Genomic DNA, 27,948 nt, shown 5'->3' with positions numbered 1-27,948 from the left:
GTCCTTAGCCGGGGTGGCACCACTTTTCGGCTCGTCGTTCCCGGAGACTTTTGTCGATTGTTCAGCTGCGGTGTGGTGTTGGCTTTTATCCACAAGAGCATACACTGGATCAAGATGGCGTGGTTTATACCCACAGTCAAATGGTGTAGAAACAACCACAGACAGGGGTACAGTGTCCTGAACTGTTACTTGGGTTTGCGAGTCCACTGGGTGTGGCTCAATTGCCACGCCCTCTCGTGTAGAACTCATCGACGCCTTGGCACTTACAGCAGCAGCAGGCGTGGTCGGTTGAGTTTCTGCTAACTCAACGGCACCTGCATCTTTTCTGCCACCGTTTCGGGGATTGGGACTTTGGGATCGTGTCTTGTTTCGTCCTTTGAAGACGAGAAAGTAGATAAGACATACGATGAGGAGTATCAAGAAGACTGCACCAATGCCCCCTCCAGCAAACAAGGCTGTGTTTCCGCTCTCTGGGTGGTCGATCTCGGGATTTCGTTCCTGTATGATTTGGATGGATGGGCGAGGTATTTCGGATACGGCGATGGATGGGGAAGGTACTTCAGGTACGATTGGTTGAGATGGGATCGGTGTTGGTTCTGTCCTTGGGCGATTGTGAACTTTGAATGTATAATTGTCACTTGTTTGGACGAGTGTATTTCCACTGTATGTCGCACAAGTGATATGCCTATCATTCAGTTTCCTTGATATATTCCGAAATTCTATCACTTTGTTGTTTTCGCTCAGCTCAAAATCTATATTCGTTGCGAAATAAAGTGCATCCAGTCCATCCAAGAGCCATTTGTACGTCAAATCAGCTCCTTTTGTGTTTTGAGCATGGCATCTAAAGACAACATTTTCTCCTTCAGTTATTTGAGAAGGTGCTGCACTCACCGTAATGTTGATGGTTGATGGTATAATGAGTGTCATGCTTTCTGAAGTTATTGATGTTGGCTTTGGTTTCGAGCGCCGAATCTTGCACCTGTATTTGCTAGCATCATTCGGCTCAACTTCTCTGATAGTGAGAGTCCAGTTGGAACCGCCAGATATTGAAAACCTAATCTTGAAATCTTCATACACTGTTGTACATGAACTTATTGGTGTAGATGTGCCATTCATCAGGCGATGCCAAACAACCTTACAATCAGCATTACAATTAATAGCCCCATCAGTGTCCAGACTGTCAAAGTTTGTTGGACAAGTAAGAACCGCGTTAGCTCGTATCTCAGCCACGACATCCATTGGCTGGCCCGTGAATTCACACGCTCTGCCTCCGCAAGACAACAGAGAAAACACCGCGAAAGCTACTAGGAACATCTTCACTTGATGATGTGTTCATTCAGCTCGTAAGAAGGTTTTTTGAAGTTTGGTTGACCTCAAAAGTAGGACGTCCTCTTTGTTGAATTCGTGAACCACTTGCTTCTACCAACGATGTGACGTCATCGAACGACAACAAGTTTTAAGTTAATAGTCAGACTAAATGAACTGAGCAAAGATGTACTTGTCGTAGTTCTTCATAGAAGTATGGAAATACATGTGAATCTGAATCTAAATCTGGAAACATCAAAAACAACAGTGCTGTAACCAACAGTTGGTACGGTACAAAAAAATGTGCAACTTCGACCGTGGCACGAAGCATCCCTCATGTCCAATGTTTAGGAAGTACCAGTGGTGAGTTGTTTTATACAATAAATTTAGATTTTGTTTGGTATTTTTTGTTGTCTGGCTTCCTCATTCGGGGGGAAATCCGTAGTTGGTTCATTGGCCCGCCTCTCTCAGTAAATCGAGCCGGAATATGTAGAAAAAATGTACTTATATTAAAGGGAAATCCTGTACAGTTCTTGGATTCAACACATCTCTTCTTTATCTATCAGCCAACATGCTGGAATCGTCCTCCTTAATCTGTGCGTTTAACCAATTTCCTGAGTTCCTTCAAATCCCAATTGAAAACCCACCTCTATCCTAATATAAGTTACTCTGGTTTGTTTCATTGTTAATTGTATTGTTTTGTCTGTAAACATGTAGTCTCTCTTTTGTTTGGTTGCTTTTGTATTTCGTAAGCGCTTTGTATATCGCTTTTGTAAAAAGCGCTATAAGTAAGGTTATTGTTGCTATTATTATACCGGGCCCCTGACTTGTTTTTTATAACCAGCGATTTCATTTGATACAACGTTTTCATTGGATAAACGTGCAGTGACGTAAGCATTCTGTATTTGTGTTTTGATTGGTCAGAGGTAGGTGCGTTTGGAGGTGCCACTTCCGGTGCAGATGAATATATATAGGTGAAAGTTGCAAATGAACGGGGATTGACCATAGGCTAGAGGTCACTTTCTGGCGTTATTCACAAGCCTCTAACTGTGTCGTCAGATGTTCAGGCTACTTGGCGTTAAGCCTGAACGTCTGACGTCATTCTTCGAGGCTTGTGAATAACACCAGAGACCGGCATTAAAAACTGGCGTGTGGCTTAACCTTTGACCTCATTCATTTCACATAGAGATACACAGTCAAATTAAATTGCGGACTTGACATCAGTGACTATCTGGGCACCTATGTCACTGCACGTTTATCATATCATTGTATCCAATGGAATCACTGGATCTAGCGGCAGGAACCTGTCTTTATCCTTGCGGTTAAAGACAGGAGACCAATCTACTTGGCGTTTTGTATCACAGTCGTCGCACAAGGGCGCTATAGCAAATCATTGTTTTTGGGAAGAGTGAAACTATTATTTCCAATCCTCTAGCTTTCAATCGCAATTTTTCGAGTCAAGGGCGTATTTTGAACATTTTTTTGAAGAACATTTCTCTGGTTGTTTTCAAAAGAATTTCTTTAGATATTTCTCACTGAACGGATTTGACAGGTGGTGGTGTTTAAAGGCAGTGGACACTATTGGTAATTACTCAAAATAATTATTAGCATATAACCTTACTTGCCAACGAGTAATGGGGAGAGGTTGATAGTATAAAACATTGTGAGAAACGGCTACTTCTGAAGTAACGTACTTTTCGAGAAAGAAGTAATTTTCCACAAATTTGATTTCGAGACCTCAGATTTAGAATTTGAGGTCTCGAAATCAAGCATGAAAGCACACAACTTCGTGCAACAAAGGGTGTTTTTTTCTTTCATTATTATCTCGCAACTTCGACGACCAATTGAGCTCAAATTTTCACAGGTTTGTTATTTGATGCATGTTGAGATACACCAAGTGATAAGACTGGTCTCTGACAATATTTATTACCAATAGTGTCCATGTCTTTAAAGGAACACGTTGCCTTGGATCGATCGAAGTTAGTCTTTGAAAAGCGTCCGTAACCGTTTGTTATAAAATGCATATGATTAGAAAGATATTTTAAAAGTAGAATATAATGATCCACACAAGTATCGCTCGAAATTGCGTGGTTTTCCTTTTACCTCGTTGACAAACACGGTCGGCCATTTATGGGAGTCAAACTTTTGACTCCCATAAATGGCCGACCGTGTTAATTCGCAGAGTAAAAGGAAAACCACGCACTTTCGAGGCAAATGTGTGTGGATCATTGTATCCTACTTTTAAAACACCTTTCTAACCATATGCATTTTATAACAAACGGTTACAAATGCTTTTCTAGGACCAACTCGACCGATCCAATGCAACGTGTTCCTTTAAGTCTTGGTTTACAACACCTCAACGTAGTGGTGCGTGTCATCACCCTCTTGGTCGCATTGATGAGTATCCACCTGTTTCTGTGGGTGCATTCGGTGTGGCTCAATCCCGCCAGCACGACTCGTCGATGCCCTCACTCTCTCATCAGAAGTAGCCTGCTCGGTCGGTTGAGTTTCTGCTAACTCAACGGCACCCGCATCTCTCCGGTTTCCACCTTGAGACGCAAGACATTCGGACCGTGTCTTGCATAGGAAGACGATACAGACAAGTATTACAATGAAGAGGATCAAGACGACAGCGGCCACACCCACCACTCCTATGAAGTGGACTGAGTAAGTTCCGCTTCCAGGATGTTCGATCCCGGGATACGGTTCATGTATGGTTCGGATGGTCGGTGAAGGTGTTTCGGGTACAGCGGTGGTGGATGTCGGGGGTCTGGAGGGTACGGTTGGTTGAGATGGAATCGGTATTGGTTCTGTCTTTGTGCGATTGTGAACTTGAATTATAAAGGGTTCACTTGTTTTGACGCGTGTACTTCCACTGTATGTCGCACAAGTGATATGCCTATCATTCAGTTTCTTTTCCATATGCCGAAATTCGATCACCTTGTTGTTTTTGCTCAGCTCAAAATCTATATTCGTTGCGAAATAAAGTGCATCCAGTCCATCCAAGAGCCATTTGTACGTCAAATCAGCTCCTTTTGTGTTTTGAGCATGGCATCTAAAGACAACATTTTCCCCTTCAGTTATTTGAGAAGGTGTTGCACTCAACGTAATGTTGATGGTTGATGGTACAATGAGTGTCATGCTTTCTGAAGTTATTGATGTTGGCGTTTTTTCCGAGCGCCGAATCTTGCACCTGTATTCGCTAGCATCATTCGGCTCAACTTCTCTGATAGTGAGAGTCCAGTTGGAACCGCCAGACATTGAAAACCTGTCTTTGAAACCTGGATACTCTTTCGTACAAGAACTAATCGGGGTATATGTCTCATTCGCCAGAAGATGCCATGAAACCCTACACTTGTCAGTGCACTCCTCTAAGTCAGTTGGACAGGTAAGTATTGCATCCGCTCCTACCTCAGCCACGACATCCATTGGCTGGCCCGTGAGATCACACGCTCTCCCTCCGTAACACAACAGAGAAAACACCGCAAAAGTTATTAGGCACATCTTCACTTGATGCTGTGTTAAACTCGTAAAAGGGTTTTAAAGTCTTTGTTGAAGTTTTGTTGACTTCAAAAGAGTGTTGAACTCGTGGACCACTTGCTTCTTCCAACGATGTGACGTCATAGAACGACAACAAGTTTTTAGTTATTAGTCAGATTAAATGAACTTAGCAAAGATGTACTTGTCGTAGTTCTTCATAGAAGTATGGAAACACATGTAAATCTGAATCTGAATCTGAATCTGAAAACTTCAAAAACAACAGCGCTGTAACCAATAGTTGTTACGGTACAAAAATGTGCAACTTCGACCGTGGCACGAAGCATCCCTCATGTCCATAATGTTTAGGAAGTGGTGAATTGTTTATACAATAAATTGAGATTTTCTTTTGTATTTTGTGTTGTTTGGCTTCCTCATTCAGGGGGGAAATGCGTAGTTGGTTCATTGGCCCGCCTCTCTCAGTAAATTGAGCCAAAATATGTAGAAAAAAATGTACTTTTATTAAAGGGAAATCCTGTACAGTTCTTGGATTCAACACATCTCTTCTTTATCTATCAGCCAACATGCTGGAATCGTCCTCCTTAATCTGTGCGTTTAACCAATTCCCTGAGTTCCTTCAAATCCAAATTAAAAACCCACCTCTATCCTGTACTCTAGTTTGTTTCATTAGTTGCATTGTTTTGTCTGTAAAACATGTAGTTTCTCTTTTGTTTGGTTGCTTTTGTATTTCGTAAGCGCTTTGTATATCGCTTTTGTAAAAAGCGCTATAGAAGTAAAGGTTATTGTTGTTATTACTAGACCGGGCCCCTGACTTGCTTTTTATAACCAGTGATTTCATTTGATACAACGTTTTCATTGGATAAACGCGCAGTGACGTAAGCATTCTGTATTGTGTTTTGATTGGTCAGAGGTGCGTTTGGAGGCGCCACTTCCGCTGCAGACGAATGTAGGTGAAAGTTGCAAATGAACGGGGATTGACCTATAGGCTAGAGGTCACTTTCTGGCGTTATTCACGAGCCTCTAACTGTGACGTCAGATGTTCAGGCTACTTGGCGTTAAGTCTGACGTCATTCTTCGAGGCTTGTGAATAACACCAGAGACCGGCATTAAAAACTGGCGTGTGGCTTAACCTTTGACCTCATTCATTTCACATAGAGATACACAGTCAAATTAAATTGCGAACTTGACAGCAGTCACTATCTGGGCATCTATGTCACTGCACGTTTATCATATCATTGTATCCAATGGAATCACTGGATCTAGCGGCAGGAACCTGTCTTTAACCGCAAGGATCCAATCTACTTGGCGTTTTGTATCACAGTCGTCGCACAAGGGCGCTATAGCAAATCATTGTTTTTGGAAAGAGTGAAACTATTATTTCCCATCCTCTAGCTTTCAATTAAAAAAAATCGAGTCAAGGGCATATTTTGAACATTTTTTGGAAGAACATTTCTCTGGTTGTTTTCAAAAGAATTTCTTTAGATATTTCTCACTGAACGGATTTGACAGGTGGTGGTGTTTAAGGCAGTGGACACTATTGGTAATTACTCAAAATAATTATTAGCGTAAAACCTTACTTGCCAACGAGTAATGGGGAGAGGTTGATAGTATAAAACATTGTGAGAAACGGCTACTTCTGAAGTAACGTACTTTTCGAGAAAGAAGTAATTTTCCACATATTTGATTTCGAGACCTCAGATTTAGAATTTGAGGTCTCGAAATCAAGCATGAAAGCACACAACTTCGTGCAACAAAGGGTGTTTTTTCCTTTCATTATTATCTCGCAACTTCGACGACCAATTGAGCTCAAATTTTCACAGGTTTGTTATTTGATGCAAATGTTGAGATACACCAAGTGATAAGACTGGTCTCTGACAATATTTATTACCAATAGTGTCCATGTCTTTAAAGGAACACGTTGCCTTGGATCGGTCGAGTTAGTCTTTGAAAAGCGTCCGTAACCGTTTGTTATAAAATGCATATATGATTAGAAAGATATTTTAAAAGTAGAATATAATGATCCACACAAGTATCACTCGAAATTGCGTGGTTTTCCTTTTACCTCGTTGACAAACACGGTCGGCCATTTATGGGAGTCAAATTTTTGACTCCCATAAATGGCCGACCGTGTTAGTTCGCACAGTAAAAGGAAAACCACGCAATTTCGAGGCAAACCTGTGTGGATCATTGTATTCTACTTTTACATCATCTTTCCAACCATATGTATTTTATAACAAACGGTTTCAAACGCTTTTCAAAGACCAACTCGACCGATCCAAGGCAACGTGTTCCTTTAAGTCTTGGTTTACAACACCTCTACATAGTGGTGCGTGTCATCACCCTCTTGGTCGCATTGATGAGTATCCACCTGTTTCTGTGGGTGCATTCGGTGTGGCTCAATCCCTCCAGCACAACTCGTCGATGCCCTCACTCTCTCATCAGAAGTAGCCTGCTCGGTCGGTTGAGTTTCTGCTAACTCAACGGCACCCGCATCTCTCCGGTTTCCACCTTGAGACGCAAGACATTCGGACCGTGTATTGCATAGGAAGACGATACAGACAAGTATTACAATAAAGAGGATCAAGACGGCAGCGGCCACACCCACCACTCCTATGAAGTGGAGTGAGTAAGTTCCGCTTCCAGGATGGTCGATCCCGGGATACGGTTCATGTATGGTTCGGATGGTCGGTGAAGGTGTTTCGGGTACAGCGGTGGTGGATGTCGGGGGTCTGGAGGGTACGGTTGGTTGAGATGGAATCGGTATCGGCTCATCAGTCTTTGGGCGATCTTGAACTTGAATTATAAAGGGTTCACTTGTTTTGACGAGTGTGCTCCCACTGTATGCCGCACAAGTGATAGGCTTATCATTCAGTTCCTTTTTTATATTCCGAAATTCTATCACTTTGTTGTTTTTGCTCAGCTCAAAAACATAATTCGTTGCGAATAAAGTTGCATCCCTTCCGTCCAAGAGCCATTTGTAAGTCAAATCAGCTCCTTTTGTGTTTTGAGCATGGCATCTAAAGACAACATTTTCCCCTTCAGTTATTGAGAAGGTGCTGCACTCACCGTCAAGTTGATTAGCGATGGTATAATGATAGTTGCGTTGCCAGAATCTGATGACGCACCGGGGCGACTAATCCTGCATCTGTATTTGCTAGCATCATTCGGATCAACTTCTCTGATAGTGAGAGGCCAGTTGGGACCACCAGTCATTGAAAACTTGTCTGCCAAATTTGTATACACTAGGGTACATAAGCTAATCGGTTCATAAATTTTGTGATTAATCAGACGGTACCACCTAACCACACAATGGTCGTTACAAGCATCAACGCTAGTTGGACAAGTGAGAACCGCGTCATCTCCTACCTCAACCACAATATTCATCGGCTGGCCCGTGAGATCACACGCTCTGCCTCCGTAACACAAAAGAGAAACCACCGCGAAAGCTACTGGGAACATCTTCATTAAGCTGTATGGAACTCGTATCAAAAGGTTTCGACTTCAAAATAGCTCTTTGTTGAGCTCTTTGACCAGTCGCTTTTAGTGACAGGGTGATCTCATCAGATGGGAAAAAATAATGTCTGCTCTGTCAGAAAGAATCGGCTTTAAAACATCAGTGTTGCAACCATATTAATAACGCCCTGTCCGACAGCAACAAATATCAGTCTTAATATCAACATAAGAAAGTACCAATGGTGATTCTTTTTTTATACAAAATTGTTTATGCATATAATTTTTTAGCTTTTAAGATGGTTTTATTTATTTTTTGGTATGACTTCCTTTATCAAGGGGGAAATTGCCTCCCAGTAATTGAGCAAAAATTTCATTGTAAAACAAATATTTTGTTAAGGTTTAGACAAAAAGTGCGTGCAGAAAATGTTGGCTCCGATCCGAGTGTTGTTAATTTGGATGGGAATGACTGCTGCATACATGGGGTTGGTGAGTTAGGAATGCTTATTATGAAGTTTTGATGTCACGAAACTTAGCTGGAAACCACTACAAATTAGAAGGAAAGCTAGAAGGCTAGCCATGGTCTACACTAACTTGTCAATAATTAAGTTGAAATCCCCCTTCGACTTTGCACAACATTCAACTCGACCCTCCCCGAAAACAAAATCTTCAATTCCATCAAATTCGTCACACAACCACAATCTACGGCAGCAGTTTTTTCTGGCCACCATCAAGGACTGGAATGCCTTGTACCCTGTAGTGTGATTTCCAGCACTCCTTGGACATCTTCAAAGACACTCTCACTAAGCACTTCAAAAATTAAGCCATCCCCATCCACACAATGCGTAAAGCTGGTGTGATGTGTCCTTGGACATTATTTTTTTGCCGGCTCAACTATATATAGACGCATGTGAACTTTGTTTATAATAAGCATGGAGGAATAATAAGTGTGACCCTTGTACATTCTTTGAGTATTCTGGCAGGTAAGGTACTACACTGGTCCTATGGGAAAGTTGACATTTTGTGTCATAATTTCCACATAAAACCAACAGTTGTGAAAGTAAAAGCTGGACAAGTTTTGAGATGTGCCCCCTTTCATCATATCAAAAGTTGATAAGAATTAGTAGACAGTGCAATCTCCATAAAATAATAGATTTGATGTTTTCTTCCATTGAGCTGTGTACAAATCGTGCCTGCAGGAAGTCCAGGCTTTGTGATTGTTTTGTAAACATGTGGTGTGACAGGTCACATCGTCTATACACATACATGTATATAGATACAGATTGATCATGCAGCCACTCCCCAGAATCCGGCGAGGGAAGAAAACATTTTTCGAACCAGACGACTCACCAATTGAGAACGATGAGGGCAGCCTACAGTTCATCCAATCTCGATCTCTAACTCAAAGCAAAATGGCTGCGCCCACGGTGGAGGAGAGTTCGACAATTTCTGATGATTTCTATGCAATTTTGAACACCAGAAAAGAGGTAAAAATGTGTAAATGTAGAGGTTGTGTAATCCATGTGTCTGTGCTGTTATCAAAGTAATTTTGAATTCTTGATATAACTTAACATTGTGTAAAATCAGCTGACAATATTTTTATTTTCAATGGTTTTTTTCTGGATAACATTTTCATAATTGTGTAAAATCAGCTGCCAAAATAAGGCATATCTGCACACTATTCCGTGAGGGAATAGTTTCCGAATGGCGCCACCACTTTTTCATTCGATATGATTATATGAAATAATATTATAGTATCTAGTTTACCTCAACATGCTCAATCAATTCATCAACAATATCAATAAGATCCCTTTTTTGTTAAAATGAGTGAAAAAGTCACAAAAAAGTGGTGGCACCACCATAAAAAAAGCATAAGCTTACGGAAAGTTATCTGCATATAATATGGACGCTGTCACTGACGCCCTGCAAAAGGGGGGGGGGTAGGCAAACAGTGGATGTTTTATTTTTTAACGATAACGGCAATGGTATTCATACATTTGGATTGGACCAGTTGTATTGGGGGAAAAGTTTCCGTATGGCGCCACCACTTTTTCATTCGATATGAAATGATTTAGTATCTAATTTATCTCAATGAGATATCCTTTTTTGTAAAAATGAGTGAAAAAGTGGTGGCGCCATACGGAAAGTTATCCATATTGGGCTAGGCACAAACATTCTAACTTAAAGTGTACAAATCTGATCTTCAATAAGTAACATTGAATTGATTCGGAAGACTTGCAACAAATTACAAGAGGATCCAGAGATCAGGCCTGGATTGTCAGATTTAAAAGGGGCAAGGCCATTTCCATTTCGCAAAGGGCACTTCCATTTGAAAATCTTATAGTGAATGGGAACCCATTGGAAGGGCACCAAGGCCAAACCCGGGGAAAACAGAGGCTGCGACCTCTGTGGCCTGCGTGTAATGGGGAACTTTAGACTATCTGCCAATCACCAAGAGAGGGCGCTCTTCACCAGGTAATGTCAACAACTTAGGAATAGGAGAAGCATGAGTGACGGTCACTGACAGCAAATACCTTGTGTTTTGCGTGTTTTTGATTTTGTATTTAGATTTAGCCAAACTGTATTTTGTTTTTTATAACAAATTGCAAGCATAAACCGAACTGTTCTGGAACAGGACGTACTGGACACGAGTTCCCCATGGATAACAAGCGGTGTGCATGAGTTTCTGGGAGTGTTTCTTCTAGAGTAATTAGCAAAAATTCCAAAATGCTGACCTACCAAAAATTGAGAAGAAATCTGAAGTTTAGTTGTTTGACAATGTATCTGATTTAATTTTCAAGAGGCTGAGAGACTTCTAAATATTTTTTGAGTACTTTTTAATTTTTAGCATTTACCATTGTTTGCTATAGGAGTTGTGCACCCTTACCTGGTAGGTCTGCTGCCCTCTAGTGGCAGAGCTTTCAAAAAGTCTCCCATTCCAGGTCTGAGAGATTGTACGAAATAGACCTTATGCACATGACGTCATTTCAGTAGGGCGCCCTCACCTAGAGGTTAAAAGGAGGTTGTTCATTGGCCAGTCCTGTGCGCCGCGCGTACAATTCTGTGCGTTTCGATTGTTTCGTCACCGTTTTTCCACTAAGATGGCCGCTGGATGACGTCAATGCATATAAGGTCTATGTCATCTTGACCAGATTATTGTTTTCTTTATGACAGGCTACCAGTGATGAGTTGAGAACAGCGTATCGTCGCATGTGTGTCTTATATCACCCAGATAAACACATCAATGAGAATGACAAGAGAGCTGCAGAAGCAATCTTTAACAAAGCACAAAAGGCGTACCAAGGTAAATCCTAGACTAATAGTCGATGTGACCTCTGACGTCACTTGAAAACAAAAACATGGTTCGCTCGCATTATATTCCCGAGCAAAACTTTTGTGTTTTGGCTGCCAGCTAGAAAGTACACGCAATCTTGCGATGACTACGCGCCATTTTACCCGAGCTTAACATGACGTGTTCAGTGTTTTGTCAACAGAGGCGGTTTGAATGTAAACATAGGTCACATCATCTATAGATGAGCTTTATAAGTGCATTACACAACACGCAGGACCTACAGCTTTGAGTCCCATTCAAAGGATAAATGGTCAAGTGCGGGACAAGTGTCACAACTGCGAATTAAACCCACACTGCGGATCAGAATTCTGTAAGCTTGAGTCTGGTGCTGTTATCCGCTCGGCCACTTTCGTAATCTATAAAAGAAGTTGTGTTCAAAATTATAAATTTTCAAGGGTTTCTCAGATTCAAATATTGGAGTGAGAAATTACCTACTTTTCAAAAACTACGTTACTCCAGAGGGAGTCATTTCTCACAATGAATCAACAGCTCTTTGTTGCTGGTTACCAAACTTTTTATGGTATTTATATTTATAGTTTCCAGTGCCTTTAAGCATCCACCTGATACCTACTTTTGTTCACCTCTCTTTTTCAGTTCTAAATGACCCAAGTAAGAGGGCCATATATGATGTGTATGGAGAGAAGGGGCTGGAAGCAGAGTGGGAGGTCGTCCCAAGAACGAGAACCGCTCAAGATATCCGGGAGGAGTATGAGAGGTTATCCAAAGAGCAGGAGGAAAGGAGGATTCAACAGAGTACAAATCCAAGGGTACGATGGTGTCAGATTTGGTTTTCTTTGGAATAATCAGGCCTAAAAAAAATAAGGTTGGAATGACAGGCTTCACAGATTAGATTTGACCCACCCTGGACCCACTTACTGAACCCACCCTCTGTAGCCTACCCTCTGAACTCACCCCCTGTACTCACTCTCTACCAATTCTATAGACCCACCCCGTGACCCTCCCTCTAAAACCACTCCCTGGACTAGTGCTGGGCGAATAGTGAAATTTTGTTATTCGGATACCGCTGGCCAACTATCCGAAATTAACCGGATATTCGAATAGTTTTTTCGCCGCTAGAGGGCGCTATTTAAAAAAAATATAATTTTATTATTTTTTTTTATTATTTTTTTTGCCGCTAGGGGGCGCTGTTCGTTTGTGAATGAGATCTTATGGGCGGATTGATATTAGTTTTAGACAGTGTCACTCGGTTCATTCATAAAAATGACCAGATCTAATTTAAAGATGGCGATTTGCTTTTTCTTTTGATCGTGATTGACTCTACGTGAAGGAAAACTTTTGTAATCTTTGAACAACTTACGTCAGAAATGTCATTTTTTTAACTCTTCACGGAGGTGAGCATAGTTAAATACTTAATATATTCTGTTTTATGCTGTCTTAATAGAAGTTTCATAAGGATTCAGACAAAACGTCCGCGGATATTCGGATATTAAAGAATATCCGGTTACTCGGTTTTAATTACAGAATTATCCGGTTTGTAAATAGGTATTCGCGCCCTATGCGGATATCCGGTTAAGAAAAAAAAGGCATTCGCGGTTACGGATAGGAAAACCTATTCGCCATTAACCGGATATTCGAATAATTCGCCCAGGCCCACCCTGGACCCACCCTGGACCCACCCTGGACCCAACCCCTGTACCCACTCTCTACCAACTCTCTAGACCCATCCTCTGGACCCTGGACCCAACCCCTGTACCCATCCCCTGGACCTACCCCTTAAACCCGCACCTGTACCCACCCCTGCACTCTACCCTCTGGACCCACCCCATGGACCCATACTCTGGACCCACACTCAAGACCTAACTACTGGGTCCAAACCTGTTCAAGCTTATTTGTCTTTTCTGTTCAAGTTACCTGCATGTTATTTTTTGTTGCTTTTTCCTTCCAGGGAGCGATAACTGTTGGAATTGATGCAACTGATTTATTTGACGTCTATGATGACTATGATGATGAGTTCAGGTACAAATATTCTTTGTAAACTCCATATTACCCTGCCACCCATTTCAGACAAGCACACCAGAGTTGGCCGAAAGAAAGATTACGAGCAGCTCTAGGTCAACCCAAATCAACTTTGGGTTTCAGACGGGCAAAAAACTGAACTTAACATTTACATTGGCTCGGCTCATGGCAAGATCAACATGTCTGAAACCAAGGCGCTCCAGAGGCTGTCCGAACTACTGCAACAGTCGATCTTTTTAGTTTTGACTTCTAGCCTGCTTGTCGCTCTTAACTGTTTTAGACATCAAAACTTTTCATGTACTTAATTCAGAATTTGGTTCGGCGCGACTCTGGAGCGCCTGTCTGAAGTGGGTGTTACATCCTTTGTGATTGTTACTGTGTAATGGGAAAAATGAAATTTAAAACCTCTTTTGCCTGCATTCGACTAAAAACCCAAACCAGTCATGAGTCTGCTGTCCGAGAGTGGATTTGAACCGGGGTCCGCAGAGCAAAAAGGTAGGGCAAGATACCACGAAGCTAACTCAGTGGACATTAAGAATAAGTGTTTGTGACATCTTTATCCCCAGTGGTCTTCCAGCCATAGAAGTCAAGAGTATGTCCATAACACAGTCCATTGATGCCCCTCTCACTACGAGTGACACGGCCGTACTGTCGGGAAATCTGTCCACGCAGAACGGCAATGGGAACGGCAGCTTCAATGTTTCCTACAGACGGATATTTTCATATCAATCATGGGGAGAGGTAAGAGAAGCAGTTGACGGCTGGATTCGGATTTAAAAAAATAACGAGAATTGGTTCTTATGATAATAATAATTATAATATTGATAATAGTGGCTTCTTATAATCGCTAAATTCCGTTGTTCAGTGACGCTCAAGGCGCTGAGCTCGTTCCGTAAATAGTGGCCAGCCAGCAACCAAGGTCATTACCACACAGTGAAGACCAGTTCCCCACACAGTTATTCCCATTAATAGTTCCCTTTAACAAAGAAAACTGTAATAGTCATCAGAATTGATTACTTTTATTTTGCTCTTATTTTTTAAGAGAAATGTTCCACTCATGTACCATGGCCTTTTTTTAGACTGTCCAACTTTTGTGTGGCACCTCATCCTTTGAACATACTTAATTATTTGTGCATTTTTCAAGGACCAGCCTATAGACGATGTGACCTCTGACGTCACACAAAAACCATAACATGATTCGCATATTATCGCCGGGCAAAACCTTTGTGTTTTGGCAGCCAGCTAGAAAGTGTACGCAATCTTACTATGACTACGCAACTCTGTGCGCGGAGAAACATGACGTATATAGTGTTTTGTCAACAGAGGGCGGTTTGAATGTAAACATACATTGTAGGTCACATCGTCTATACACCCCCTATAATAATTAGTCTTTGACCAATCAGAGTGCATAAACTGTACTGAGGTGTTTCGCTATATATCATAGTTACCTTTTTACAAATCTTTGATTTATTTGTTGGTTTAGTTCCAAGCATCTGCAGGTGGTGGACCAACTCTAGCTCTGAAGTTATTCAGGAACATCAACAAGAGAACGTAAGTGGTCATCAAAGCGTGGTTATTAAAGCTGTGTCCAGTTTCGCAGAGCTGCTTAAGCAGAAAATATTGCTTAAAAGAATTCTGCTAAGCAACGATAAGCAGGATACCAGTTACAAATGCTACATGTGAAATGGTATTTCAGCTGGTAACCTTTGTCTTTGTTGATGTGTCTAGCTAGTTTTTGTTCTTAAGCAGCTCTATGAAATTGGGCCTTGGAGTAAAATCTAAAGGAACATTACAGAATTGGTTTTGCTAGCAAAATAGTTGGTGGCAGTGTAAGCAGTTTATTTAATCCACCATGACAAACCTGTACAAGTTTGAGATCGGTCGGCCATCTGGGTTCCTAGAGAATAGTGAAAAACCGATGCCAAAATAAACATGAATAAAATGCTCCCTGAGCGATAAACTCCAAGCGTGAAATTAGATTGATTATTTCTCATCAAATATGTCATTTCAGACAGAAATATTTCAAGGGATGAATTCTACTATCACTATCATTAGACCGTGTAAGTTTCATGTAAATCTGTGATCTTCATGATTTTTGTTTCTTACCAATTCTGTAACGTTTCTTTAAGTTAAATGCCTGTTAGATGAGAAAATAGAACTACCTTTTGAAAAATGCTTATTACAACCAAAAAGGACTTGGTATAAATCCAAAAATAGTTAATAGCGTGATGGTTCAACCCTAGAGGAGTCTTTCTCAAAAGCCAAATGACAACACAACAATTATGAACAGGTATTCTGGTGTAACATAAGCAGTAAAGTGGGAAAAAATGAAGATAGAGAGAAGAAAATGCAGCCAGAAAGAAGGACATAAGGACATGATGGGAGGGTAAAGGGAAGGGGTTAGTGTTAAGACAAAATCAAAGATGGGACGATAGCGAAAAAACGAAGTACAAATTAAATGTTTTATTTCGTGCATGACAAAAGACGCGTATGATGCTCAAGCGTTGATGTTATTATTTGGACAGGTTCGTCACATGTACAGGTACAAGCCGTCTTCTATCTGGAGGTATGATAGCCCCTGGAGTGTCTGTAGGTAAGAAATAAAGTATTCATTCTTTCACAATCACTCTACAAATTTCATATAAAGAGTTGAGTCTTCTGTGCTTAATACACATCGGTGTAAAAGTGAAAAAACAAAAAATTGCTATATTCTGTCTCCCCAATGTAAAAGTAACATCTGTAATTTCTTTTTTATATCTTGTTAATAGTTGGTGGTCGTCAGCTCGACAAGCACACAATGGGTTACCTGACGTGGAGGTGGGGTCTACAGTCCTCCATGACAACCATGGTAGTCAGAGATACACAGTCCACACACGCCATGTTCCAAATGCAGGTAATGATGGCCAGAAAGATTTTTAAATTTTTTTTATTTTTTTCCCCTGGAGGAGGAATATTATTCAAGCAACTTTAATGTACAAAGCTACACAAACTACTGGTAAAACCAACTACTTTTAGAACGCTACGTAAAGAGAAGAGGCAAATGGCAAAGAGAACAGGAAATTTTATGATATGCATGGCATTTAGTCAGTACATAGCAATACAAAAGCCTCCCATTTGGTCAGAAAGACGGCCAGAAAGATACCACTCTGTAGTTGAGGAACATTGCTTTCCTAGTGCCCGCTTTTTAAAAATTGTGTAAAGGGACATTGGTTTTCGAGTGTTTGCTTCCGTGATTTTCTATGACCACTATTGTTGTCAGAGATACGTGGTCCACACACACCATGTTCCAGATGCAGGTTAAACGATGGCAAGAAAAGACACCAATCTGTAATTGAGCAATATTGCTTTTCTAGTGTCCGTTTTCTTGAAAACTTTTTTGATTAGAACATTGTCAGGTGGTGAATCTGAAGCTGAATTATTTGGTCGGCAACGCATCCTTATGAACCAATTTATACAAACTTTGTTGTGTTTTGTTACATCCTTCTTGTGCCAAATTCTGAATTAAAGACAGTGGACACTATTGGTAATTGTCAAAGACTAGCCTTCACAGTCGGTGTATCTCAACATATGCATAAAATAACAAACCTGTGAAAATTTGAGCTCAATCGGTCATCGAACTTGCGAGATAATAATGAAAAAGAAAAAAAAACACCCTTGTCACACGAAGTTGTGTGCGTTAAGATGGTTGATTTCGAGACCTAAAGTTCTAAATCTGAGGTCTCGGAATCAAATTCATGGAAAATTACTTCTTTCTCGAAAACTATGGCACTTCAGAGGGAGCCGTTTCTCACAATGTTTTATACCATCGACCTCTCCCCATTACTCGTCACCAAGAAAGGTTTTATTCTAATAATCATTTTGAATAATTACCAATAGTGTCCACTGCCTTTAAGTACATGAAAAGTTTGAAGTATGAAACAGTTAGGAGCGACTGGATGCGCTAGAAGTCGAAAGATCGTCTGTTGCTGGCGTTCAGAACGACTTGGTTTCAGACGTTGATCTTGTCATGAGCCGAACCAATGTATATGTTAGGTTAAGTTTGCCTGTCTGAAACCAAAATTTATTTGGTTCGACCTAAAGTCGCTCCCAATCTATTTGGTTTGACGTAACTCTGGTGGGCCTGTCTGAAACGGGTGTAAGTTTACCCAGTCAATTTCCCTTGCAGTTTATTAACTTGGTATGGTTCTTTTATGTGTGTATTTTGTAGCTTGGTATTCCCAATTCATTCGTTAGCACAAGCTTCACCAAAAAGTTTCCGGAACAGGAGGGGAAGTTTACAGTCGCTGCCAAGTAAGTCTCAAAACATGATTGTCCTTGGTTTTGTTTACAAGATTTTCTGTGAAAGAAACTATTTCAAGGGACATTATTGCCTTCAGATTAGGTGCTTTGAGCTATACAAATCATTTGTTATGAAATTATTAGTGCTGGGCGAATAGTGAAATTTTGTTATTCGGATACCGCTGGCCAACTATCCGAAATTAACCGGATATTCGAATAGTTTTTTTCGCCGCTAGAGGGCGCTATTTAAAAAAAAAATATATATATATATATTAATTTTTTTGCCTCTAGAGGGCGCTGTTCGTTTGTGAATGAGATCTTATGGGCGGATTGATATTAGTTTTAGACAGTGTCACTCGGTTCATTCATAAAAATGACCGGATCTAATTTAAAGATGGCGATTTGCTTTTTCTTTTGATCGTGATTGACTCTACGTGAAGGAAAACTTTTGTAATCTTTGAACAAATTACGTCAGAAATGTCATTGTTTTAACTCTTCACGGAGGTAAGCATAGTTAAATACTTAATATATGCTGTTTTATGCTGTCTTAATAGAAGTTTCATAAGGATTCAGACAAAACATTCATATCAGTTGTCGCCCGACGTCCGCGGATATTCGGATATTAAAGAATATCCGTTTACTCGGTTGTAATTACAGAATTATCTGGTTTGTGAATAGGTATTCGCGCCCTATGCGGATATCCGGTTAAGAAAAAAAAGGCATTCGCGGTTACGGATAGGAAAACCTATTCGCCATTAACCGGATATTCGAATAATTCGCCCAGGCCTAGAAATTATTGTCGGAAAGATGTTTTAAAAGTAGAATAAATGATTGGCATAGATATCTCTCAATATTGTGAGGTTTTGCAAAGTGGGTCGTAATTTCGTGGAGTAAAACACTTGGTTTTGATTAACAGCTTCAGTTGTATGCCTCTATGCATACTCACTGTCACCTTCTGAATCGCCTGAGTGGGGATTCGAACCAAGGTCACTGTCCCTGAAAAGCAAGTTCCTATGGCACTTTGCGATCTTTTTTGACAAACCTCAGTTGTGTACCTTAGTATATTGTTATTTATCTGTACACAATCCTCATGTCTAAATTGTTTGAGTCGGGATTTGCACCCAGTCCACTGTCACTGAAAATCAATCTCCCACATCTCTTGTTTACCTAACTACAGCTGTATGCCTCGATACATGTGATTTCTTTGTACACACTGTCACAGTCTGAAATGTCTGAGTGGGGATTCGAACCAGAGTTCACTGTCCCTAAAAAACCCTTCGTGACTTCTAACCGACTTTTGTTTTTTTGTGCTTCCGTCAAACAGAGTTGGTCTTTTTGGATCCATTTTTGAATACGGGTGCGACAAGAAGATTTCACGGCATAGTAGAGTAGCGGCAAAGGTCAGCATCGGGGTACCCTCAGGAGTGACGCTCAGGTTAAAGTAAGTTCCTCACAATTTCAGAATTTATGTATATAGTAATAATCGCAGGCATGATATTCTTCCTACTTAGGTCTGATTTCCGATTGTTATACCCTTGGAAAAATTAATAACAAAAACCTGTCATTTAATTGCAATACAAGTCCATTAAAAGCCCACAACATGTGAATATGTAAGCCAGCCCTTGTGCTGGAAAAAAGTTGTTCCTAAATTTCACACCTAAACCAGCTGGCTTAGTAATCAGCTGGCTCAGTGGTTTCTTTCCCTGCTTTCCACCTCTGCGGACACCGGTTCGAATCCCACCGTGGGCCGGATGAGTCCTGCCTGTGGACTGGGTGTTACAGTCCCTACCTGATTACATTGGGTTTCCCCCTTCCAGGTTTTTCCAACCACATCACAAACTGAACATCACTTTTATGGGGTGTCATTGTCGAGGGGTTTAGAGCATCGAATTCAAGTTCTGGTGGTTCTAGTCATCGGAGTGTGGGTTCAAATCGTGACACATGTTTCCTTGAGCAAGATGCTTTTCTATGATTGCCTCCCTTTACCCAGGGGTATAAATGGGTACCTGTGAGGTTCATATATTTCTGTTTGGAAAAGCCTTTTGGAGGGCCAGGGCAGCCTGGGGCTGTATACTCCCAAGGGAGCTGATGAAAGACTACAGGAATGTTATTGGCCCAATGACCAGGGCACTAATGTAAAGTACCTTGAAACGGTTGTTGTAAAATGCCATATATAAGAACTAGTTATTATCATAATAATTATTACCTTTTTTTCCCAGTTTCAAAGTGTTGTTAAAATGAAAGAGTTATTGAACCGCTTTGAATATTATTTGTGCTTGTTATTTTTGACAGGTTGGGGAGAGCCAGTCAGACTTTCCTGTTTCCAATCCACCTTGCTCATGACATCTCACCACAAGCCATCTTCTACGGGACCGTGGCGCCTGTCCTTACATACTGGCTCATTAAAGCTCTGGTTGTAGATCCATTCTTGAACAGACAGAAGACAGAGTAAGTTAAATGCTCTATGCTAATACATCATATCACAGCGCATGTTTGTTTTGTTGTGTTCATACGGGTAATTTTAAGCTGGGTAGGGAGACCGCTAATATAGGCCTGTAAAGATGAAACACAGAGCACACAAATTTCATTGCCCAAATTGACCATGTGAACTTTGTTTACAATAACCGCGACCTTGTATATTCCTTGGCTAGTCTGGCAGGCAAGATACTGCACTGTTCCTATGGGAAAGTTGACATTTTGTGTCATAGTTTCCACATAAATCCAAATGAAAGTAAAAGCTGGTCAAGTTTTGAGATGTGCCCCCTTTCATCATATCAAAATTTGAATAGAATTGGACAGTGCAATCTTCATAAAATATAAGATTTGATGTTTTATTCCATTGAGCTGTGTACAAATCGTGCCTGCTTGGCGGCTCTTTTGTAAACGTGATGTCACAGGTCACATCGTATATTGGTAGCTTGCATATCTGGCCGGTGCAAGTTTGAAACTAGTATGCAATAGTTTGAAACCTTAGCAAGTTCTCAAATTGCGTGAGGAGCTAATTTAATAGCTTCTTATTCCCCATTATGGGAATGCCCCATTACAGAAAGAGACTAAAAAGACGCACCTTTTCGTTCTGCAACTCACACCTGTTATCTCCATGTAATTCCTTTTCCAAACGGTCGACTTAATTGGATCATGCACAAACCATTAGTGCTGCTGAATGCCCCAGTCAGTAACTGCTTATCCATTACATTAAGTATACACCAAGTATTTAAATATAATGCATCCCCTCACTGAAAAGGATGTATACTTACTGAGTTTTTGTGGTCTAACTCGGATATTCTTGAGCTGAGCTTTTTGATAATGCCTAATAATGCACTGTTTAATGAGTGGCTCAAAACTCTATATCTCTTCTCCAGTGAAATTGTAAAAGAACGCAATGCCAAGCAAGAGCAAATGGAGCAGAAGAAGAAGGAAGCGCAAGCTGAGGTCAGTATACGACTTGAGACTGATTGGTTTTTGAAATTTGATATCATGTGGTGAATACATCTACACAGTACACATTCAACCCTCCTACTGTCAGAGCGTTCAAAATCATCCACATTTTAGTTTTTAATGACAAACTGTGCCAGTCTGCAATGTTATACCATGTTATGAATACATCTACACAGTACACGTTCAACCCTCCTACTGTCAGACCGTTCAAAATCATCCACATTTTAGTTTTTAATGACAAACTGTGCCAGTCTGCAATGTGATATCATGTTATGAATGCATCTACACAGTTCACAGTCAGCCCTCCTACGGAAGACAAAGATCAAACATGTCCGCCTAAAAAATGCATACAGAGATAGTTCTGTGCGTCGTGCCACCATTTACAACCGTGCAATGGGAGACCTTTGAACACTAGGCAGCAACAAACTTACCCGATAAATTTCCATTGTTTACAGTGTTCTGAGCATGCTCGCATTACCGTGAATAATAGATTTACCTAGTAAGTCTGCTACCAACTAGAGTTCCGAAAAGTCTCCCATTGAATGGCATTAAAGGCACTGGACACTATTGGTAATTACTCAAAATAACTGTTATACATAACATATAAATGTTGAGATACACTAAATGAGAAGACTGGGGCCAATTTCATAGAGCTGCTTAAGCAACAAATTTGCTTGAGCACGAAAATAGCTGGCTTATTTTACACATGTTACTGGCCGAAATTTCATTCCATATACATTGCTTTTGATTGGTATTTAGCTGTTGTTTACTTAGCATAACAATTGAGTGGAGTATTGGCCTGTAATCTGATTTTACTAAGCAAGGATTTTTTTGCTTAAGCAGCTCTATGAAATTGGGCCCTGGTCTTTGGCAATTTACCAAAGGTGTCCAGTGCCTTGAAATGGTTGATCAACTCACTGCTGATTGATGATACTTATATCTGTGTCTTAACTCACACGCAGGTCTATCTAATGGAAGAGATGGTTGAACGCATCATCGCTTCGGAGCAAGCCCGGGAAGGTCTCGTCATCACCAAGGCATGGTACGGGAAGCTGGTTGTCAGCGAGGAGTCGGCGAGTAACGGAGGATGCGGGAGTCTTGACGACTTGATGGATGGAGTGATCGATGTAACGATACCTCTACAGTGTCAAGTCAAAGATTCAAAACTTATACTTACGGATGCTTCCAAGGTAATAGAATGGGGTTTCTGTCAGTAGTTTCTTTCCCAGTTTCTTGCAGTGGTTTCTTTCCCTGCCTTTTACCTCTGTGGACCCCGGTTCTAATCTAACCTCAGACTGGAGCTTTGCATAATGAATTTGGTTTTCAATCCCTAGATGGGGGTTTTCCCCCCATTGTGGTTTACCTCCAACATCTAAAACCCAACATTTCTTGTTTCCTATTCATCCCGTTATTTGCACATAACAATGACACGGATTGAGGGCTATGCTTAAACTAATTTGTGCAGTCAACCAAAATCAACTTTCACCAGGAGCACGTTGCCACCTACCCTGGGGCTGAAACAGGGTAACCCTCTTTAAGCCCGGTTCATACTTCCTGCGAAGGCGAATGCAAAGCATTCGCCTTCGCAGGAAGTATGAACCGGGCTTTACAGTTCGAAAGGATGTAGGCATGGGTATCATCCACTAGGAGCCTGGCTGCTAGAACAGAATGCACTATCTTCCCAACTTTTCTCAAAGCAAGTATGGTTAAGTTGGCTCAAGTGTCATGACCAGGATTTGAACCCACACTCTACTTTTATGGCTCTGCTTATCGCCGAATTCTGCGCTAACTATCGCAATTCCCCGTCTGTGCAAGTGCACAGAATTTTTGCACTAGCCTTGTAAGCGTAGAATGCCTAGTAATGTGAAGTACGCACGCGCAGAAGCCCAAATTCGCCGCTAACCTGTGAAATACGTTTGCATAAGCACAGAATTCCCTGCTCCCGTAAGCGCTGATTCTGTGCTTACGATAGCAGAGCCATGAAATTGGGCCCAGAAATTGGGTCCAGTGACCTAGATTAGACTGCTGGGCTACAAGCTGCCACAAGCTGTTGGATGTGTAAAAAATAAAGAAATAGCTAGATATATTGGGTCACCCAAATACCAATGTTGTCGACATGTTTTTTACTTTCTTACAGACCGGTCTTCCAGGGTTCTACGATCCCTGCGTTGGAGAAGACAAGAATCTCAGGGTTAACTATACCTTCCGTGGTGAACCTCATGAATGCACAATAGCCGACAGCGAGCCACTCCGAATACCCAAAAAATGTAAGATTTTAAAGTGTAAATATGAACCTACAATTTAAACTTTCTTCTCTCGACGTTTTTCAGTGTTTGATCAAAATGTTTACCTTTATTTTGTTTGTTTTTTCAACAGCACATCATATAGATCCCAGCTGAGATGAGTTGTCAACATTAGATCCGATCAGAGACCATTCACCAACGACAATGTAGCCTGCTGCTATTCCTCTAAGGTCCCATTTTATAAATAAAACTACCACCACCATGTCAGGCTGCTGTTGGTTTAGAATGTTTCCTTGCTCTTAGAACATGCCCAACTTTTGGGATGCTCTCTTCTTTGGAGGGTCTGCACTACAAACAAGTCTGTGAAAACTTCAGCTCAAAACTTTGCTTCACTTGCGTTTAAAAAAATAAACAAAAATAATGCAGGTATTCGATTTCTTGGTATCTACTCTCTAAGGGAACTTTTTATTTATCACTTTTCTGCAAACCTCTAACTTTTTTATCTAATAACCCGAACAAATTATTTGTGGTTGGATCAAGAAGTTCTTTGAATACCAGTTTGCCTCACGCTGTTGATTGTTGTAGTTTTCGAGAAAGAAGTAATTTGCCACTAATTTGATTTTTGCGACCTCAGAATTAGAATTTGAGGTCTCGGAATCAAGCATCTGAAAGCACACTCGTGTGACAAGGGTGTTTTTTCTTTCACAGTTATCTCGCAACTTCGACCACCAATTGAGCTCAAATTTTCACAGGTTTGTTATCTTATGCATTGAGATACACCAAGTGAGAAGACAGTGTACAGTTTCTTTAAAGATGCTATGTCAGATTTTTGGCCCCAAACATTAAAAAATAGATTTTTTTTGAGTGAATGGTATTTCAAAGAGGATCACCCGCTCTAACGAAAAAAGTTAAAGTTTTACTTTTAATGGTCAGGAACCATGACCAAAATTTAAAATGTTTCTTATAAAACACATAAGAATTGGTCACGTGATATAATTGTCGGGATCCCGACAAAAACTAATTTTGAGCACTTTATGTCACTGCTACTAATAAATTGACGGACTTTTTCGAGCAATGGCTCAAATGAAAGCTTGAAACTTTCTCGACCCCCATCAAAATACCTATTTAATTTTAAATCAAAAATTTGGGGTCAAATCGGCCAAAAATCTGACATAGCATCTTTAACAAGACCAGAATCAAAATAAGAAGAAACTATGTACACAACAGTTATAACATACAAAACTGTTTTTATTTGAACAAGCACCATGAGAAGATTGATCTCGTTGGGCTTAGAGGGCAAAATATTTTACAAATAATGAATGAGTGCAATGGTGAGAGTATTTACGAGTTGAAATACGTAATGTTCCATTCAATGAGGCAAAGCCAAGTTAAAGGGAACTTATTCTATCTTTCAAAAAATCAAAATGTTCTCTCCACTTCACAGTTGAAAACACAAGAGTGCTGGACTTTACTTGATCAACACTAAAGCTGCAAACTCCCGATTATGCAGTAGGCTCCCCGAAAATAAGCCGATCTTTCCATGTGCTGATTAAAGGCAGTGGACACTATTGGTAATTGTCAAAGACTAGCCTTCACAGTTGGTGTATCTCAACATAGGCATAAAATAACAAACCTGTGAAAATTTGAGCTCAATCGGTCATCAAAGTTGCGAGATAATAATGAAAGAAAAAAACACCCTTGTCACTCAAAGTTGTGTGCGTTTAGATGGTTGATTTCGAGACCTCAAGTTCTAAACTTGAGGTCTCGAAATCAAATTCATGAAAAATTACTTCTTTCTCCAAAACTATGGCACTTCAGAGGGAGCCGTTTCTCACAATGTTTTATACCACCAACCTCTCCCCATTACTTGTCACCAAGAAAGGTTTTATGCTAATAATTATTTTGAGTTATTACCAATAGTGTCCACTGCCTTTAACACAGTTTGAAAAACTACCTTATTGTGAAAAAAAAAAGATATTGAATTTAGTTCTAAATATCTCTGTGATTTGTTTAGAAAATCACCCTGATTGACAGATGCAAATGTTGGTAGATGACGCTATTATCACTGGTATGGGCCAGTGAAACTTTTTAGCCCATTTTACAAGTTCGAAAATGTCAGGCCTGTATTTTAGAATGAGAGAAAAACATGACGTTATTACCTGGTAATTGATTTCAAACAAAAAGTGCCCAAACCCCCCAAAAGTTGGTCGATGCATCGATGATTTACAGTTCAAAAACATTGGAATCTCCATTTCGCAAAAACCTATCTCTTGCTTCATGCAAAAATGTTGTATCTGTGTGCGTAACAGAAACTGGTAACCCTTGTTGTTTCTGGTTCACATACATGCACATGAAGCAAGCACCCGTGTTTACAGGTTTCCTCTGGCCTGCGAGCTATGGTGATTAAGTTCAATTATCAGGCATCCTTGATTTCAATGCCTGATTTGATAGAAAGTGCTATCTTAGAACATTCAAGATTTTTGCACCGACATGACAATTTGATGCTGCTCTCCATAAAATCTCACCGTTAAACTTGTCCCTCTGTAGATGATTCCATGAATGTGTTGTTAATGTTTTTCATTATGTAAATAACATAAATCCTGATTGTTTTCAATAAAAATTGATAAAACGAAGCTTGATCATTCAACTGGTCATAAGGAAGAGTTTGATTGAATGTGTTACCGGTAGTCACTTTCTCTTTTTTTTTTCTTTTCTTTTTTTCACAAGATGTGGAGTCTGCTGATTGTCCCATTTTAAAGCCAAAAGCATTCTAAAAGTTTCCTGGGCTGTTCTTCTTGTGTTCCTACGTAGCATCATTCTGGTCAGGCATCATTCTGATAACAGAGTTTTTATTCTGAAGAATTTTGGAACTCAAAACTGGGTTTTAGTTGGTGTTTGCATCACCTCTCTGTAAACAGGTTCATATTTGTAATTGGGTATGATTCATTGATTTTTTTCATCACATCTTCTCTCTGTAATTGGGCTCGCATTTGTAATAGGATTCATTTATTGGTATATATTGCAAACATCCTGTCTCTGTAAATGGGTTCATATTTGTAATTGGGTTCATAAATTGGTGTTCGCATCACCTCCTCTCTGTAGGTAGTTGGGCTCACATTTGTAGTCGTTCATTTTGGTGTTTGCATCACCTTCTCTCTCTGTAGTTGGGCTCACATTTTTAATTGGGTTCACATTAGCGTTTTCATCACATTCTCTCTCTGTAATTGGGTTCATATTTGTCCCTGTACTGCCATCGTCCCTTGTTCCTGTTGAATCTCTTGTGCAAGTAACTGATTCTCTTCAGCATGTTGTAGAACTTGGTGGGACCCATATCGGGACCGGCAACTTTCTTCTTGCGAATCAACGTCTGTAGCTCGTTGCCTCGCCAACCGTGCATCCACTTAGGGCCAGTCTTCACGTTGAACTTGAGGGAGTAGGAACCGTCTCCGAGGATGTCCTTGTAGTCATTCTCACCAAAGAGGGCTCTCTTCTCGCTCCAGCGGTCCTTTCTTGGAGTCTTGGGGTCTGGGAGCATGTTCCATTTGATTAATGACTCGGTCGAGGGTCTCGTCTTTTTATTAACGAGAGCAACTGCTCCTAAAAGTCAATCAAAAAGTTCAATAAACATAAATTTAATTGCAAATATATCATACATTTAATAAATTTCAATATTCATTATCCTATTCACCCTACCCAACCATTGATGAATACTAATGACAATCACTATGGATATTTCTGAAGTCTTCAGTGAAGATTCTGAAGACATGAGATGAAGTTTTTGTAACCATGCTAGTTTTTCACAATTAAACATAATTCCTGATAAATAATTGTGAACTTCACTCCTTAACCCCCCCCCCCCCCCATCCCCACTTGTGGGCCAAGGTATAAGGATAGCTGAGGATTCAGCTATCCTTGGCCACACACGTGGGGCTACCCCCCCCCCCCCCGACCCAAGTACTGCAGTTAGCCCGCCACCAAAAAAACAAAAAGAGGTCAAACAAAATTACGAAACTTAATTAATGTACATATCATGTATAGCAGTATAGGCTATAATAATAGCTCAGTCATAATAACTCTAACACTAACAGATAGCACACTCACGACGACGTACGTACGCACACAGCATGCAATTGCAATGCACAGACACTGAGACATAGACAGAGAAGAAATAAAGACAAATAAAAAATGTTTGAAGGAGGAATAATTGATAAGGCCAAGAGCACATCGTTACCTTTTGAAAGATGACGACAAAGTTCAATCGAACACACAGCTGGTTTCATCAAAACCGTCGCAGTCCTTGTTAAGAGCGACATCATTCAACGATAAAAAAAAACACACCAGCTTAAAAAATTGTCATGGGCGCCGCCATTGATCCAAAATGTATCCCAGCATTCATAGCGAAGCGCC

General features: G+C 40.5%; 2 protein-coding genes across 3 annotated transcripts; one reads left to right on the top strand and one right to left on the bottom strand.

The window, feature by feature from the left end:
* Positions 1-9,654: 9,654 nt before the first annotated feature.
* Positions 9,655-23,815, top strand: LOC139950345 (dnaJ homolog subfamily C member 11-like). Its single transcript, XM_071948964.1, has 15 exons — positions 9,655-9,740; positions 11,428-11,557; positions 12,200-12,372; positions 13,512-13,582; positions 14,149-14,323; positions 15,066-15,133; positions 16,108-16,175; positions 16,351-16,475; positions 17,790-17,872; positions 19,185-19,301; positions 20,153-20,308; positions 21,223-21,292; positions 22,261-22,488; positions 23,436-23,565; positions 23,675-23,815. Exons 1-15 carry the CDS (start codon positions 9,666-9,668, stop codon positions 23,695-23,697), a joined length of 1,692 nt encoding a protein of 563 aa, XP_071805065.1. The 5' UTR covers positions 9,655-9,665; the 3' UTR covers positions 23,698-23,815.
* LOC139950347 (large ribosomal subunit protein mL51-like) lies at positions 23,717-27,929 on the bottom strand. Of its 2 annotated transcripts, XR_011787648.1 has the most exons (3): positions 27,773-27,929; positions 26,691-27,138; positions 23,717-26,630 (listed from the first exon to the last, which is right to left on the bottom strand). XR_011787648.1 is itself a non-coding variant. In XM_071948967.1 (2 exons), the coding sequence occupies exons 1-2, from the start codon at positions 27,855-27,857 to the stop codon at positions 26,747-26,749; spliced, it is 477 nt and encodes a 158-aa protein (XP_071805068.1). In that variant the 5' UTR covers positions 27,858-27,929; the 3' UTR covers positions 23,717-26,746. The 2 variants fall into 2 exon arrangements, 1 of the variants encoding a protein (XP_071805068.1); XM_071948967.1 differs by having other exon boundaries at positions 23,717-27,138.
* Between the last annotated feature and the right edge of the window lie 19 nt (positions 27,930-27,948).

The sequence above is a fragment of the Asterias amurensis genome, chromosome 18 (genome assembly GCF_032118995.1).
Source record: "Asterias amurensis chromosome 18, ASM3211899v1".
Classification (NCBI taxonomy): domain Eukaryota; kingdom Metazoa; phylum Echinodermata; class Asteroidea; order Forcipulatida; family Asteriidae; genus Asterias; species Asterias amurensis.
This window is presented reverse-complemented; position numbering and strand designations above follow the sequence as displayed.